We start from the raw sequence: 16,483 nt of genomic DNA, 5'->3' as shown, positions 1-16,483 counted from the left end.
ACAGCTCATTCTTGTCTATGACCTCAGACGAAACGGATGTTGTGCCTGGGTTTTACATGAAGTATGCCTAACAAAGTAAACTAATGATTTAAGCTAAATACAATGCAGTTAGGCTAAATTTAAGAGAGGAGAGCAGAGCTGCTTTTCTTACGACAAACAACTTGTTTTGGAAATAGGATCATTCACTCTGAATGGATTTTATATCGGCAGATATATCACTTCTCAATGTTTCATTCGTGATTGGCAGAAAAGTTTGAGCACACATTACCAAAATAAGAAGGAACAGGAAGTGCCCCTGCTCCTTTAAGCTCGGTTGCCAGGCAACTGTCAAACTTCGACAGGCAGAAAGAAACGCTTATGAAACGAATATAATTAAGGCGCTTCGTGTTACTTTTCCTTTTCTTTTTTTTTAACCCCACCCCTCCCCCCCGACATAAACACAATGTCCAAACCAGCACAGGTAAAGAAAAGGGATCACGCCGCCAGCAAAACGTCTGCGTCTGACCGGCAGTATGAGTGAGTCATTAAATACAGCTGCGCTGCTGCCTTGCCGTTTGCTAACACAGAAAAGTGCGCAAAGGTGACGCGAACGTGTCGGTATTTTAGGACAGCCAACTCCTCCGAGAGCCTCGAAAAGTCCAAAATTTACATCTGGCCCGAGTGGAGCGACGTCGAAGTCAGCAAGGAGAAGTGGGACGTTTCTACTAAAGGAGAAGGCAGAAAGTCAACCAAGGCCAAGAGTAATTCTGTAAATATGGGGCCCGGGGTGGTAGTGAGTGAAAGACGGTTCCTACTGTGAGAAACTTGATTTCAGTATTTTCCAGATCTGGGTTTTGTTCCGTCTCATCATCTAAAACGCCTTGTTGTTATCCTTCCTTGCTTCCTTTAGAGTCATTTCTTTTCAAGTTTCCTTTTCAGCTGCCTTCCCTCTCTCCCCTTCATCCTTTCTTTGATTCCTTCCTTTCTTTTATGTTTTGTCTTTTCTTTGCTACTTTTGTCCTTACAATCTGTGTTGTTACAGACCTGTTATTTAAAGCCTCTAAATATCTTATTCCTTAGATGAACTTTGTACTTCATTCTGAAAAGCACTGCAAATTTTCATGAAAGATTAATCTAATCCATATATGGGGGATAGTTAAACTTCTTCACCACATTCAAACAAAATGATTCAAATATGCATCTACACATATTTGAAAATTAAGTTGCCTTTTCAGTCAATCTTCGAAGATCCAGAAGGAAAGGTGTTTTTACCTTCAATCCTGAAGGTTCACACATGGAAACGTCCAGCTGAGTTTATTGTTGATAAGGTAACTATACCATCCCTTTCAGAATTATGTTGTTTTTTATCAAAATATAAACCTTTAATTTCAGTTCGGTTTAGTTGGGGATAGCTGCAAACGCAATAGTCTAATACTTGTGTAATGAAGCTATATGAATTTTGGCCATTTAATAAATATGTTGACTCCTATTGGACTTTAAATGTCGTCCAACAGTGCAGTCTGTCCCACCAAATGGATCACCAAGTTTCAGCATAAAAAAAATTATGTTAAATAAGTAAATTGTAAGTAATAATTTTGACCACTTTTATACTTATAAGACAATTAATTTTGGATCTTGTGTCAGATTGCAACTAACATTAATTCTTATAATACACCTCAAAACGGTATTCTTATCCCATTGAACCTTTACAAAATTTGTTATATTAACATAAAACATGTATGTATTTTATGTATTTAAAAAGATTTCATATGATAGATAAAAATAAAGTAGTGTCAAAGCTTTTGAGAGTCACCTCTAACTGCAATTACAGTCTCGTTGTTAGTTATGCACGTCTATAAATTGAAATGCAGATATTGTTTTCATTGGAAAATGGCTCAAGGTTAGACAGATCAGATTGAAAGTGTCTCCAAGTTCTTTCAAAGTTCTCAATCAGATTTTGGTCTGGATTTCGATTGGACCTTTAATGCTTTGAAATAAACAATTCTTTTGTAATTTTGGTTATATTATTGTTGTTCTACTGGAAATCAAAACCTCTGCTAGTCTTTTCGCAGCCTGCAGCAGTTGTGATCAAATGATTAAATTATTTATGATTAAATGACATTATGCTCCATATAGCTTTACATTTACTAACCACCCTGGCTATCTCTGTTGAAGAAAACAGTCCTCGCCAACATAATGCCATCACCACTATGTTTTTTTGTGGGTCTTCATGTGTTCATATTGATGTGCCTAGTTGCTATTAGACATGGTGAGAGACTAACAAGATCACCTTCTATTGCACGTTTATTTTATCCTCTACATATCTTGTTAAAGCTAAGAACAGATTGTCCATACCGCTCCCCCATCTATAGGTTTATTCTTGTCACACTTCCATCAAGGAGTTCAAAACGAAGTGTCCCAGATTTACACACCTGAGCATTATATCTCTCCAGATCCTCCAGAGTCTACTGGCCTTGTTTCCCTTCAGGGTTAACAGAGCAAATAAGTGTAAAAAACAGATGAATACCACAGTTTCTACATTTTTTCTTTTTTTTTATCACAATGTGTAAAAAATACCCAGATTTACCTTCCACTTCACAGTTGTCCATGATTTTGTTGGTCTACTTAATAGACCTCTCCAAGTCTGTGACTCAAACATGACATTAGGTGGAAAAAGTTCAAGACACATGAATTCATTTACGAGGCACTGATTTCCTTTTGCCTTTTCCATTTATCCAGATTTATATGCTAATTGAATACCTAGGGTAATTTTCTCAGCAATAAATCCCTAAAGTAAATTTCTCCTTGCATCACAATGTGAAAAGTATACAGATATCTTCTATAACCTTCTCCAATTAAGTGTAATTGCATCACTTTACTTTTCACATTGGTGTATGGACCACTTACTAACTGGAAGCTTCCTGTTATTTTGAATCAGTCTTTGCCAAGTCACATTCTGCCTTTTCACTCAAGAAGTCAAAACGACTTCAGTGGTTTCATACAAAAGGAGCAGAGGCTAATCAAGGAAGCAATCAGCCGTACAGAAGGAAGCAGACACTCTTCTGAAAAAGCTGTCTGTCTTGCCGAAGATACACATTATGAAAGAAATGATTTAATGTCCTTGAAAAAAGTTTCTTCAGTTTGAACAACAAAAACGTCCTTCTTTTGCAGTAAACTTGTGTTTCTGACATCTGATACAGGACAGGCATAAGTAAAACAGTACTAGTATTTTAATTAAATGCATTTCAATTTAAATTCCTTATTTAAATTTAAGGATCTTGAATTGCATGTTTTATTGGCCTTTGACAGTAGATTATTTCATAAATTGGGTATTTGTTTATATTGAGTTAAAATTGTACATGCTGCTGTATAAAATGCACACAACCATTTATTTTCACATTGACATTCATTTAGTCTTAATGTTTTCTCTTTAACACCTTGGAAATGTCCAGTCATATGGTTCAAATCGATGGAACTGTATGTGCACCACAAATTTTGGTGGAAAATTTTGCACCATAATTTATGGATACAGCCATCTGGTGCAAGATTTGTGTATCCGTCAGACATGAAGCAACATCCTTGTGAAGATCCTGTCTGAAGCTGACAAGAATGTCATTTTCCACTGTGAAACAAATCTTATACAGTCAGAGAGGAGTTGCTTATTTTTTTATTTTTTTATTTTTAAAAGCAATTTATAAAGGCAGATTCTGTTGGCAAATGCACAGAAACCTTAACTTTATCAAGTCCCATTATGAAACTAAAGCTCAAGTGCAAATTTGTGATAGATTGTGGACAGACCTAAAAAGCTGTGCTAGCAGCCTAACCTGCTTTTTGAAGGAGTGTCTGTCAAACTTGACACATCTTCTGTCAGGAAGAAAGAAAGTGTTTAGTGTGTGATATTGTTACAAAAAATCTAAGGTTGTGTATGTTTTTTTTATACTGTGAATGGAAATATGTTTTCATTTGTATGTATTTATATCATAGTTGTGTTGAATAGTAAAATATTTTATAGGCAATTCAGTGTCTCTGTCGTTTTTAGGACGTCACTGTGGTTGAAAACAAAACAGACTTTGACCTGGTCTCCCCTAACAATCATTTGTTTGGTTGTGAGGTTAGTTTTTAACATGTTCTTTGTGTAAATATTATTTCTGCATTGAACATGTAACACTTACATTGACAGTAATTTTTGCCTGTCTTCTCTTCTGTTTCTGTCCTCCCTTCTGTGAAGCTGATGAGGTGGCTCATCAGTGAGATCCATATTGTTTGGATGCTTTATACAGACTCAACCTTCCAACAAGACAGCTGGAAACCCTGGGAGCACATCTACTCAATGTGTGATGTGGTGAAAGGTCATGTGCCACTTTTTAACAACTATGGGAAATATGTGGTCAGACTTTACTGGATGGTAAGCCTGTCAGAAAAATATACATTCATAAAGATATTCCTGAAGTCACAGTAGTTTTGTAATCATGCCTATATGAAGGCACAGTGTTTCATTTATTTACACAGGAGATTATATCAGATTTAGCCAATGAAAATGTGAATGAACTCTTTTTACTATCCCTCCCTCCGATACAATGGAGGGAGGGATAAGAAAATCTTGTTTTCTGAGGTAAAATCAATCAGCCTCACTGCTGTACCAAAATGAATATGTTGAATAGATGAGGCTTATTAACACGAGTTATTGTAACAATAGTGTAACTATTGACTCAAGTTTGATAGTTAAACTTTGGTTGCAGTTATATTATTTTGTAAAAAAAAGTTTTGAGATTTTTTTTTCTGTAAAGCCAGTCAAAATTAAAAATCTTTCTCTTGGATATAGCTTAAAACTCCATTTTGTGAGCTTGTGTGCATCTTACAGACCTCTAAAGTGATAATTTTTTTGCAGTTCTTCACAACAGTTTGGGTCAACTGGGAAACATTTTTATTATATCGTTGATTCTTGCTTTGACAAACAAGCATAACAGTTGTAGGCATCACTTTCCATGCCAGCCATAGCATCCCAACAGATGGTTGTTGAGATGGCATTAGGCACCCAACCCCCACTATCCCCATTTCCTGTTTCCTTGTCACATTTTTGGAGGACTGCTTAGCTTCTTTATTTGTTCAGGTTTCTGCAATATGCAAATAACTTACATACATTTTTGTCCTCATTATGTCTTGCACACAATTATCTTGTGTTTTTAAAGTCTCTCCCTTCTTGCACTATACTTCACCACATCCAATGACCACATCAAGAGCCTCCTCTGTGGGGAAAATACATTCCTGGAGCTATAAAGACCAAATAAGAAATTAAGTGTTCCACCCTTTCTCTGTTCTGTAGAGGTTTTCAGTGCTTGTTCACACTGTTCTGATAAGTAAAAGATATGATTGTGAGCAATCAGACATGTCACCTGATTGCTTATTTTCTTTATAGTTAGCAAACAGACTTATAGTATCTACTCAATGTGTTGCTCTAAATCTAATGGCAGTAATTGCTAGAAGGTAGAATGGAGAAAAGCACGAAGCCTGAAGTTGGCATGCAATAAATGTAACTCGACATTATTACTAGAGTTACCCATATTACCTACTCACTGCAATCATTGCTGACACTGTTTTTTACAATATCTATGAAACAACATTCATTCTCCTACAGCAAGTGTTACTATATGCCTTTATTCAAACAAAGAACAGTGTTGTAGATTTTTAATGTTAACTAATAACCCAACATTATTTTAAAGTGCCAGTTTAGTTTTTATAAATGCTCAGCATATTATTTACAATGTTTTGTGGTAATTACAGCTTTATTACTTTGGGGTTTTACAATGATGAAACACTGAATTTCTACTGTAAGATATATTTTTGCAAAATATTTTCAACTTAACATGTTCAGTGTCTTTTAAAATAAATATAAAAATGCAAATACATAAAACAAATTTTTTTATGATATAAAAAGACTAAGCAAAAATATTCTATGTACTGTTGGTGCCATATTATTATATACGCCAGAAAAGAGGGAAGACGGCTAAAACAAGCATCTTTGTGTCTATAAGCATAGCTTGTATCCAAAAAATATTTTTTAGTCAAAGGTGCTAAGCCACATGCTGCCCTGGAACCACAGAACTTCATTATTATTAATAATCATCCAGATTCATAGAAATTATTTTCTAGAATGGCTTATGTTCTGAATAGCTTATTTATTTTTGATATGTAAAACCCATCAGTTTACAAAATCTAAATTTTTTTGTAAATGTAAATTTTACAAAAAATCTACATTTACTAAAAATAAAAAAAAATAAAAAATCAGTTAGATCGCAAAGAAAATCAGAAATTCACTCACATAAGCCTGATATATTACTCTTAATGTTTACATAAAAAAGCCTGGATGAGTAATACAGTATATTTTTTCCACTCTATCTGAAAGATGTGCAGCTCATTCAGTTTTTTCTGTCCTCCCTCTTTACCCTCAGGGTTCCTGGAGAAAGTTGACTGTGGATGATAACATGCCATTTGATGAAGATAATAATCTGCTTCTCCCTGCCTCGACTTGTCAATCAGAAATTTGGCCAATGCTGTTGGCTAAAGCTCTAATTAAAATAGCCTCCACAATGTAAGTTATAGTGTTTCACAACATAATTAAGCACTTTACATACTACAGTTAGCATATTTCTAACCAGTTTTTATGTTTCATTTTTTTTTCTCAGTCCGGTTTTTAGGGTTGGTGGCGAGATGGGTGATTTCACCTTCATCCACTCCCTCACTGGCTGGATGCCAGTAATCACTCCTATAGTGTAAGATTTTTACCGATCTGCTGGATGTTTGCTATACACAGTTCTCTGCAGCTCAGGATGTCACACCCAAAACACTAAATACATTGTAGATAAAAATTGTAGATAAAAACCACATAAAACATTTGCAATTTCACTATTAATGCCTTTTTTTTCTTTTTTTTTTTTTACAGAGTCATATTGTCTTAAACTAATTCTGTTCTTCTTTACATCCTCTTAGGCCAAAGCACTCAGAAAAAATATGGGATTTCCTTCTAGACACCATTCCTAAATTTACACACGATGATGCGGGTATGGGAACGTCGTTCTCTGACAGTGAAGATGCAGTTGTTGGAGGGACAGATATCCTTCATCACGACAATAAGAGTGTGGTCCATGAGACAGAAAAAAGCACAGGTCCAGATTGTTGCACAGTTAAACAAATTTTCACTGAAATACACATTTATGAACAGATTAATGCTTACATCATATTTCTAAATTGCATCTTGTTTTAAATTAGTCAACCAATCATCTACCATCTGGCCATATACAATATATATGTTAATTTATGTCTCATTTCTTGGTGTTATCTTCTTTTGCATCTATGTAGATAAAACCAGGAGAGCTTCCGTCTATAGTTACTTGGCTGATCCAGGTAGGAATGAAACATCCTCAGAGATAAATTTTATCTGAAGATAATTTGAAAAGACCATTTTGTGATACAGTGGAATTGTTCAATGCATATAGCAGATTGTAAAATGGTATCAACACTATGTTCAAAGTTTGGATGAAGACAGACAATAGCTTTTTTTTATTTGTTGTTGTCGGTTGTATGACACCAAGTCATTTTCAGCTTCCAAATATTTTAAACTTGTCTCTTTTTTACCTACTGGCTCTTTTTTGTTTTTACAAAAAACTCTTTTCTTCCTTTCCCAAGCCCTCTTAAATGTAAATAGCCTTAGCAAAGTAAAGCTATGTACACCTAAAATTTGACCTCCTTCCATATTTTTTCTTTGTCAGATACATGGCTTGTGGCACATTTCAAACAGTGTTTCTGAAGGTTCTCTTTAAGCAATGAATGTCTTCTTGTCACTCTTCCCTAAAGGCCAGGCTTGGGGAGTGCATAAATATGAGCTATCATGTTAGCAGAATCTGCCAGAGTGGTGCATCTCTGTTGGTCCTACAGCTCTGCCATTGGCCACTTATCTATCTCTTCACACTAATAGAAATACATTTCTTTCACCAGCTACTATGGCTAATAGAAGAAACATTTTACCAGCCATTTAAAATTTCACAATTGACTTTTAATTTCAAACTTATCTCTTTGTAGTATTTGTACTGGTCACAAAATTATATAAAATTAAGTTCTTTAGGGCCCTATTAAATGTGTATGTTTTTATTTTCTCCATATTCCATCTTAATTTTTTCTGTTCATCCACCCATCCATTCAATCATTATCTTTTCAGGCCCGTTGCTGGTACTGTTTGTGTCCAGTACTCACTAGCCAATAGACCTCATACACCCTGGACAGTATGTTTGTTCGTCACAGAACATTTTAAGACAACCGACCATCCATGAGCACACTCACTCCTGGACACTTTTAGAGAGACCAATTAACCTAACGGCCCTGTTTTGGAGATTTTGGAGGAAATCAAACTACTTGGAGAGAACCCCCGCAGACTGATGAAAAACATGCAAACTTCATGCATAAAAACCTCAGGCCACCTTGCTGCAACCAAGTGCACTGCAATGCACTTGTTTTTTTTTTTAAGAAAAAATGTAATGAATGTTTTCAGTTTAGACTGCAAACTTACCCTTTTTGTAGGTTGATCAAAGTTATCCAATACCTGCTACTTTATGAATTCAGCTGAGATTTGGCCATTAGCCAATTTCAACTCCTGCTTCTCTCTCTTTACTCAGCCTGTCGGATTAGATAATGGCTATTTTTGGGATGGACCGCTATTGTGACACTCTTTCCATTTGTGGACATTATGTCTCTCAAGCTTTGGATATTTCATTGTATGGCCCTGCTTAAAACGACTCCACAGGTTACTCCCTGAGAAGTCTGCAATGTTCCTTAGTGAACACAGTAAATAATTTTTGCCCTCTAATGTTGTCTAACGAACCTCTAAGGCATTCACTGTAAAGCTTTCTTTACAGATATTTTCATGAGATAATATGCAAACTGATAACCTCAATTTACTAATAAGCTAATTTCAGAAGATGGTTGGTTGCACTATATGTTAATGTTAACATTGTAAAAAAGGCAAGTTGAAAATGCACACCTCAATTTCATCTCACTTTTGTGTTGGTTACAGATCTTTAAACCATTTTCATTGGTATTTTTCAGGTCCTCTAAAAGTTGCAGTATGTGCCAGCTTCTACCCTTCTTTACAAGATTCTTTTGGACTTGTTAAAACGGTATTTATGTTTATAGTGTTCTGCTCTTGTTGGCTAGTTCAGGTTTCAATGCTGTCACAGCCATTTATTAGGTCTAATTGGGCAGACACCGTTTCACATAGGGCTAAATGTGTTTTGCAAGGTTAACAAAATGATTATTTGTGTACTGGATTTTGTTTTCTGAAGTTATATTTATCTCAGATTGATATTTATTTAATGATCTGTGTGGAAAAAACAAAAATAAGCAGAAATCTGTAAGGGGCAAATACTTTTAACTTTACTGTTTTAAAGAAGTATTTTTAACTTTTTCTGAAGATGTTTTTATTTCTGTGCACCTGACATTTGTGGTCATACAGGCAACTTCCTCAGAGCTTTTACGGTTTTATGGTCTGTCGATGCTGCACAGCCATGTTGTCCTGTTGTCCAAAACCCGTTCATGTTCGCTGACGCCTCCTCCCAAAGCTAAGATGGTGTCCCGATGGAAACTCATCCGTCTGCGAAAGAAGATAGTAGTCACATCTGAGCCTCAAAGTAAGAAAAAGAGACATTGAAGTATGTTTGGAAATAAAAGCATGGTGAAAGGAAAATTGGAAGAAAATGCATGGGAGTATATCAAACAAACAAGGTGCAGGCATTTCCACAGTGTGTTGGCCAACGTGATAGATTCGATAGATTAATTGATGAATTGTGTGATTGGTTTGCAGCATTGTCAGGAAGAATTTACATGAAAAGACATACATGCACACAGTATACTATGACATTAATAGCAAAGTGATTTGAATGCCTCAGCAATTTATGGTGCCTTTTTGCTGTTTAATGATTTAATTTCTTGTGGTATGAAAATAACATTTTGTCCTGTTTCTTGACCATAGAGGAAGGCAGTTCCTCATCCCTGAGGGAATCATCTCACATGAAGATCTTAAGGGGTATATATTGTCTGCTGTAATCTTGTTTTCCTTCCTCATAACTCTGTCCATGTAAATTTTGTCCATGATTGGAAAAGTGGCATGAAAGAAATTATTGTCCTGTTTCTTGAGAATAGAGGAATGCAGTACCTTCGCCCTGAAGAAAACACCTCAAATAAAGATCGTACCAGGTGTGTATTATCTGCTATGATGTTGTTTGCCTTCCTTATGACTTTGTCCATGCATATTTTTGCTGTGCTCTGCAAAGTGTTCTCTTTGTGGCTGTGGCCACTGGACTTGTTAAGGATTTCTTCTGAACGTCTGTAGCATTGCCATGCTGTCTGTCTTTCAAAACCATAGTCTCCACTGAGCTTTATTGCTGATAAAATCACTCCATGAGTCCCACTTTAAATTTCAGTCTAGCACCGTGCCCAGGTTCATCTAACCTTTTAGATGAACCTGTCTTAATCTGCTCTCCATTGATGAAGGTTGGAGATGGTGACTGAAGCTTCCTGAAGTCTATGGTCATTTCTTTTGTTTTAGTTGTGTTAAGAATTAGTTTAGATGTTTTGAACTACTTAATGAAGAAGTTCAGGACTGTTCCTCTTGTTATCTAAAAGGCTTACCAGGGTTGTATCATCAGTATATTTACTTAATTGTTTATTTGGAATAGTACTTATGCAATTTGTGTTGGTGTATAGAATGAATAACAGTGAAGATAAAACATCCCTGAGGAGAGTCAGAGCTGGTAGCTTTGTCAGTCTGACCTGCTGGACTCTACCTGTTTAAAAAAAGGTCAACCAGTATTACATGCCAACATGAAAATATGAGCTGTGCTGGTACATAACTTCTGGTACTAAATAGCTCTTTGTACCCGACACCTGCTGATCTCTGACTGATCAAGTAATGTTGGCATAATATGTTCAAGTTTTTAATTTTTCTCCATTTGCAGAGGAACCTGAGCCATCACATGAGAAATTCATTGAGGTTACCAGCACTTTTGTTTTTCGCAGTGCCGCAACCACTGGCGGCATTGTCCCAGAACTGTACGTTCTTTTAAATGACCAAAATATAAAATTGAGTTGAATTGTTCTTTCTGTTTTGGTTTTGCAAGATACTATTGTCTTTTAATATTGGCTTTTGTTTTTCGCAGTGGCATAAGCAGTGACTCCTGCACCCCAGGACCGTATGTTCTTTTAAATGATCAAAATATAAAATCAAGTTGAACTATTCTTTGTACATTATTTTTGCAAGATTCAATTTTCTTTATTAGCTTTTAAATTGTGCTAATATTATATTATTTCTTACTTTCTTATCACTAAGGTAAGAAAGCAAGAAAACTGACCCCATATGTTGTTCTTATGTTTCTCTCTGTTCTTTGATGCAAAATGGCTTTGCAAGTGTACTTGCTCAGAACTGCAAGATGTAAAAATTATGCATTTTTTATTATCCAGTAATTTAAGGTAGAAATTTTGTCCTTAGCATTCAGAACTATTTTCTGGGTAAAATTTGTTCCATTTATTATAATGGCAATGTGTTTTTGTGTGGCAGAGAGACCAAAGTGAGCACACCAAGGAAGCGTACCCGTAAACTCGGTATGTTTGCGATTACCGAGTCAGAGGAGGCAGAAAAACATGAACCTGAAGTAGCTGAGCCAAGCAACACTGGCGAACTGAAAGTGTTGCCACAGGTCTGCTTTTAATACATACATTTAGAATAAATGGATTTAACATATAAAACTGAACAATTTAGGGGAAATGGACTGATGGCTTCTGCAGATTTTAGGATTTTTGAGAAATTGTATTTCAGTGCTGTAAAAAGGAAGAACAATTTTGTAGCTTTTTGTTACTACCTTTCATTGTTTTGTTCTTGTGCCCTCACACCTCTTTAGAGTCATAAAACATTGAAGCTGAAGGCTGATCAGTAGAGTCCTGTGTGTTTGTGACAGCACGGCTGCCATCCACCAATCTCAAAGTCACTTCTGTTATCTCCTGGTCAAACCACCACTGACCAGAGGCACATTTGGACTAAAGAAAGAACCAGCTCAGAAAGGAAAATACCAGAGGCTAGCATTCAAAGCAGGAGACATATCCTTGCTTCTGTCTGAGACAAAGACAGAAGCAAGGATGGCAAGGAGCACAGAGAGGCAACTAATGTGCAATAGAACAGGATATGAAAAGGGACTTAAAATGGATAGAAAGTGATAAGTCCATAGTTACAAAGCAAGAAATCTTTGCAGTGTGGTGGTGCATAGGTGTTGTACAGGAAAGTGTCATCTACTATGCTGATGAAAAAAGAACTGCAATTAGATGGTGAGCCATGAGTGTCTACGTCTCTCGGGGGCGTCATTATTACACTCCTCCCCCAGCATATGCAGGAAAAAATAGCATTCATATTAATCGCCCTCTTGTGTAACACTGAGCAGTTATAGGGCGGATAGGTTAGGACAGTGTTGGCATGCTAATTAGATTTGTGTGCGCAGACTTCTCAGATCAGTTTGCATGTGTCATGTGTGTGACGCTTTTCCTGGCGAGCACATGGTGGATCACATGCTGAGACTGTGAATCAAGCAAAAAGGGTTTTTTGCTGTGTTTTCCCCTCCCACCATTTTTGTTAACCCTGACCAATAGCATTGAGCTCTGCTGCTGACTCCAAGACAAAAGGGAGGTGCTATCATGACATCATTAGTGCCCTCTTGGAGTGGGGTTTATACTGTTAATTCATAAAGCTCCCTGCTTTTACTTATCAAATGGTCGGCTGGTCATCCAAACTTACAGCTTTGTCATTTATCAGTTTGCTTTTTTGTTGTAATATCTGACGCAAATATAGTCTCAAAATCCGATCTCACCACACAGATGAGTCGTCTCATGGACGAGTATAAAAAACATTGCATGACTTGGAGCGTGACTTAAAGTTTTATGAACTTTTGCCAACATACATAGACACCTGCATATTGGCATATCTGTTGCAGCAGAGCTCTTTTACAGTAGTAGAGAGGAGGTTAAGTGTGCCTCCTGATCACAATGCCTCTTTCTGTCTGTCTGAATCTCTGGGTACTTATTTGAATAAGTGGTGACTCACATGCAGCAGCAGACACACTCTCTGTCTCTCTCTGAGTCAGAGAGTCTTGGTGGGGGATACTTTGAAGCTACACAATGCAAAATTATAATTCTGGATCAGAAATGAGTAAACCCTTGGACATTGACCAGATTGGTTCCTCAAGGGAATGTTTTTTGACAAAGACTTAAAATGAAGGGAGGAAGGTTTAGATCAGTGAGACCTGGGCACATCTTCTTGTACTTGGCTTTGATATGAAGGACATACTTTTTGTATGGTTTTGATATCAGACATATTTTCTATATGGCTCTGACATCAAAAACATATTTTCTGTATGTTGTTGATATCAAGACATACATACCTTGTTTTTTGTTTAAATTCGCTGAAATTAAGCTCACAGCAAAGCTCATTTTACAGCACTGTAAATTAAGAGTAAATTGGTAAGATTGAAATCTAAATACTCCAATGTGTTCCATTTTATCACTTAAAACCTGAAAGTCCAATATATTTTTTCATTTAATGTTATAGTACTTAAAGTACCGTACTGTTTTAATTTTTTTTTTATTTTTTACAAGAAATGGAAGTATTCCAGCTTTTGTGTTTGGCTCCCTTTCCTCAGGTAATCTAAATGAAATAAAATACAATTAGTTGCATTCACAAGTCAAATCTTCTCTCTGGCAAACAGCATTAAGTAGAGAAGACAGCAAAGGCTCACAAAGACTCTGGGGGACCTGCAGAGAAACACAGCTTGAGTAGGAGATTTTAACGGGGCACCTATACTTGTGTGCACCACAAGTCTGGTTTTTATGGGAAACTGGCAAATGCAAAATCTCTCTTAGAAGTGTTTCTTTAAAGAAAGAGACCATGTGTTGGCCTGTCACCTAAAATCCCAATGAAAATACCTTGTAGTTTGTGGTTGCAAGGTGAAGGTGTATTGTGTGGAAAAACTGTATTTAGATGTTCTTAATGTATTTGACTAAATCTTTATTCAGATTGAGTCCTTTTATTCTTCATTCATTTCCCTAAATTTATTTCTTAATAGTAAAACACTTCAAGTAAAAGCAGCCAGGAGTATTTAGTGGCAGACTGAGAGGACAAAAAGGGGAAATGAGAGAAAAAGTAGCTTAAGAAAACATTTCAAGACTATAATTATGAACCATTAGTGCTATAACTTTAAAGGATTGGGCAGAATTACAGGGAAATCAGAGTCACTGTGTGAACCACCACTAAAAGAAATAACAAACTACACTGCACAACAACTCCTCCTCTGTCACTTGCATTCAAAGTAAATTAGAGCTGGTATTCCCTGGTGGTGATTTTAGTTGGGGCGGAGCAGGCCCTGTCACATTAAACTGTGTCTCTGTGTCGGGTGAGAATGGCACAACACCACAGCTGGCGTGGAATTAACTAGAGGGTAGAAGCATATCTCTTGCAGTGGTACTCTGTCAGCGTCCCACAGTTCATGCCTCTCTCCCTTTTTTTCTGTCTCTCATTGTCCCTCTAGGTTACAGCAGAGGACAAGATAAAGGACATTGATCCGATCTTCTGTGGTAAACGCTATTTCCATGAAATATTTTTACTACTTAATATCTGTGTGGAAAACTGCCTTGTAAGAAATCAAATATTTGATTATAAGACAAATTATACAAGGTCTTTTATTATACATCACGAAACGTTATTATATTTGGTCTAGTTGAAAGCATCCATGGAGTTCAGCCTAGTGACTATGATGGGAAATATTTGCACCCATCTTTCTGTCTCTGTAGGCGAAGTGAACATTTGAAGAAGACAGGATTGAAATTTCAGTTTGTGACAGCAAACCGATTCTCTGCCTCCTCTCTGCCCCTTTTTAGTTGCTTAGTAACACCTGCAGTTTGAGTTAGCAGACCACCATTGCTCAGCGGCAGAGACGCTTGCCCTCGCAGGCTCAGCTTACTGATCAGAATCTCACTTCAAGTAGAACCCGGGGGTAGACAATTTGCATGTGCGTGTTTTTTTTTTTTTTCAGTTTTTTTTTTTTATTTGTTTTTTTAGATGGAGCCTGTATGTGTGCATATATATGTCTGTGACTTTGGACAGGATGCACAGAGATAGTGGGAGTTTGAGTGGGAGTATGGACGTGCATGTGTGCTTACACTGTGCCATTATGTGGGAGTTTGGCCAGTTCAACTTGCTGTAATGATTTGAGTCTAGGATAACTTGCTATGACTCACACACATTTACTTGCAGCGTTTTGAGACTAGAACTATCACTGTGACATGAAAAGTGCCACTCATTTCAGTTATTAGTCATATCAAAAAGGTCATTATTTTGTTCATTATATGATTTTGTGTGTGTGTGCTTCATCCTATGACAAACATTCCTGTAGTCATGATGAATTATTGACCTAAGTTCAATCCACTTCCTTCCAGATCGACTATCAATTTCACTCAAAGATCCTACAGTCACGAACACCAAACCCCTACAGACCACATGGGTGGACATGGAGGACTTTGCAAAATGTTTTCAGTGAGACAAATGCAAATGAAAGCAAGAAACATCACAGTGCACGAAGTAATGGTTGGGTGAAACAATAAAAAAAATCTTCCTTTGTTGTTTTTCTTCAGGTCATTGTTGGTCTTTCACAAACCCCAGATGTACTCTCATCATATCCAGAAATCACAATTCAAGGTAAAAAAAAAAAAAAAGAGAATAAATGACTGGTATCTGCATTTTTACCATGCTGTTTCCTGACATTTCATTGGTTTGTGCTTTGGATATTATCTTAATACTGATTATTGTGATACCTGACTGTTCCTTTATCATCAGAGCATTTTCCTGTCAAAAGATATGGGTTGTATCAGCGGCTCTGGAACGTCTTGTCAATATCCTACCAATAGGTCTGTGGAAATAGCAAGTGCTGAGGTACATATGCAAACATACACATTTTGAAAAATTATTTTCTTCTTTATAGATTTGGTCTATTTCTTTCTTTTTTATGACATGCCAAAGTTTCCAATCACTTAAGGCATTTTAACTAAAGACAAAGATATCACACAAAAAAGCTCTCCAAACTAAACCTGACCATATGTGAAAAAAGTAAATGGTCAGCTACTGTCTTGACATGTAGGGTCAAAATATTACTGAAATAGAAGCTGTCTGATAACAAAAGGTAGACAAAAAGATCTAAAAAGCAACACATTGTAGCTGAATTTTAAGACACTCAAGAATAGAAAATAAACTAACTTGCTTACTTTGGGACTCAAGAAAACCACATTGATAACTTTTGTCCATACATTTTGAAAACATGGAGCAGTGGTGAACCTTCTCAGCAGTGACCATTACTTCCATGTGTCAACAACTCATCCAGGATGGTCAGGAAAGAACCTAAAACATTTAGCCCTGCGGGCTTCACAT

At 36.5% G+C, this 16,483-nt stretch overlaps 1 protein-coding gene across 2 annotated transcripts in view; it reads left to right on the top strand.

Annotated features, from left to right (window-relative positions):
* The first annotated feature begins 327 nt into the window (after positions 1 to 327).
* Positions 328 to 16,483, top strand: part of adgb (androglobin) — a 32,758-nt gene continuing 16,602 nt past the window's right edge. The window contains exons 1-20 of one of the 2 annotated variants that reach the window (XM_055021497.1): positions 328 to 516; positions 607 to 748; positions 1,215 to 1,307; positions 4,019 to 4,090; positions 4,208 to 4,384; positions 6,429 to 6,568; positions 6,663 to 6,749; positions 6,967 to 7,142; positions 7,336 to 7,380; positions 9,076 to 9,146; positions 9,482 to 9,656; positions 9,998 to 10,051; positions 10,168 to 10,221; positions 10,983 to 11,076; positions 11,184 to 11,216; positions 11,582 to 11,720; positions 14,592 to 14,637; positions 15,499 to 15,595; positions 15,694 to 15,757; positions 15,896 to 15,991. In XM_055021497.1, the coding sequence (XP_054877472.1) occupies positions 443 to 516; positions 607 to 748; positions 1,215 to 1,307; positions 4,019 to 4,090; positions 4,208 to 4,384; positions 6,429 to 6,568; positions 6,663 to 6,749; positions 6,967 to 7,142; positions 7,336 to 7,380; positions 9,076 to 9,146; positions 9,482 to 9,656; positions 9,998 to 10,051; positions 10,168 to 10,221; positions 10,983 to 11,076; positions 11,184 to 11,216; positions 11,582 to 11,720; positions 14,592 to 14,637; positions 15,499 to 15,595; positions 15,694 to 15,757; positions 15,896 to 15,991 (1,929 nt within the window). In that variant the 5' untranslated portion in view covers positions 328 to 442. The remainder of the gene's footprint in view (positions 517 to 606; positions 749 to 1,214; positions 1,308 to 4,018; positions 4,091 to 4,207; positions 4,385 to 6,428; positions 6,569 to 6,662; positions 6,750 to 6,966; positions 7,143 to 7,335; positions 7,381 to 9,075; positions 9,147 to 9,481; positions 9,657 to 9,997; positions 10,052 to 10,167; positions 10,222 to 10,982; positions 11,077 to 11,183; positions 11,217 to 11,581; positions 11,721 to 14,591; positions 14,638 to 15,498; positions 15,596 to 15,693; positions 15,758 to 15,895; positions 15,992 to 16,483) is intronic. The other variant, XM_055021498.1, reaches the window with a different exon arrangement.

The sequence above is a fragment of the Poeciliopsis prolifica genome, unplaced genomic scaffold, assembly GCF_027474105.1.
Source record: "Poeciliopsis prolifica strain line A6 unplaced genomic scaffold, Auburn_PproV2 SCAFFOLD076, whole genome shotgun sequence".
Classification (NCBI taxonomy): Eukaryota; Metazoa; Chordata; class Actinopteri; order Cyprinodontiformes; family Poeciliidae; genus Poeciliopsis; species Poeciliopsis prolifica.
Note: the sequence above shows the minus strand (reverse complement) of the source record. Positions and strands in the feature narration are given on the sequence as shown.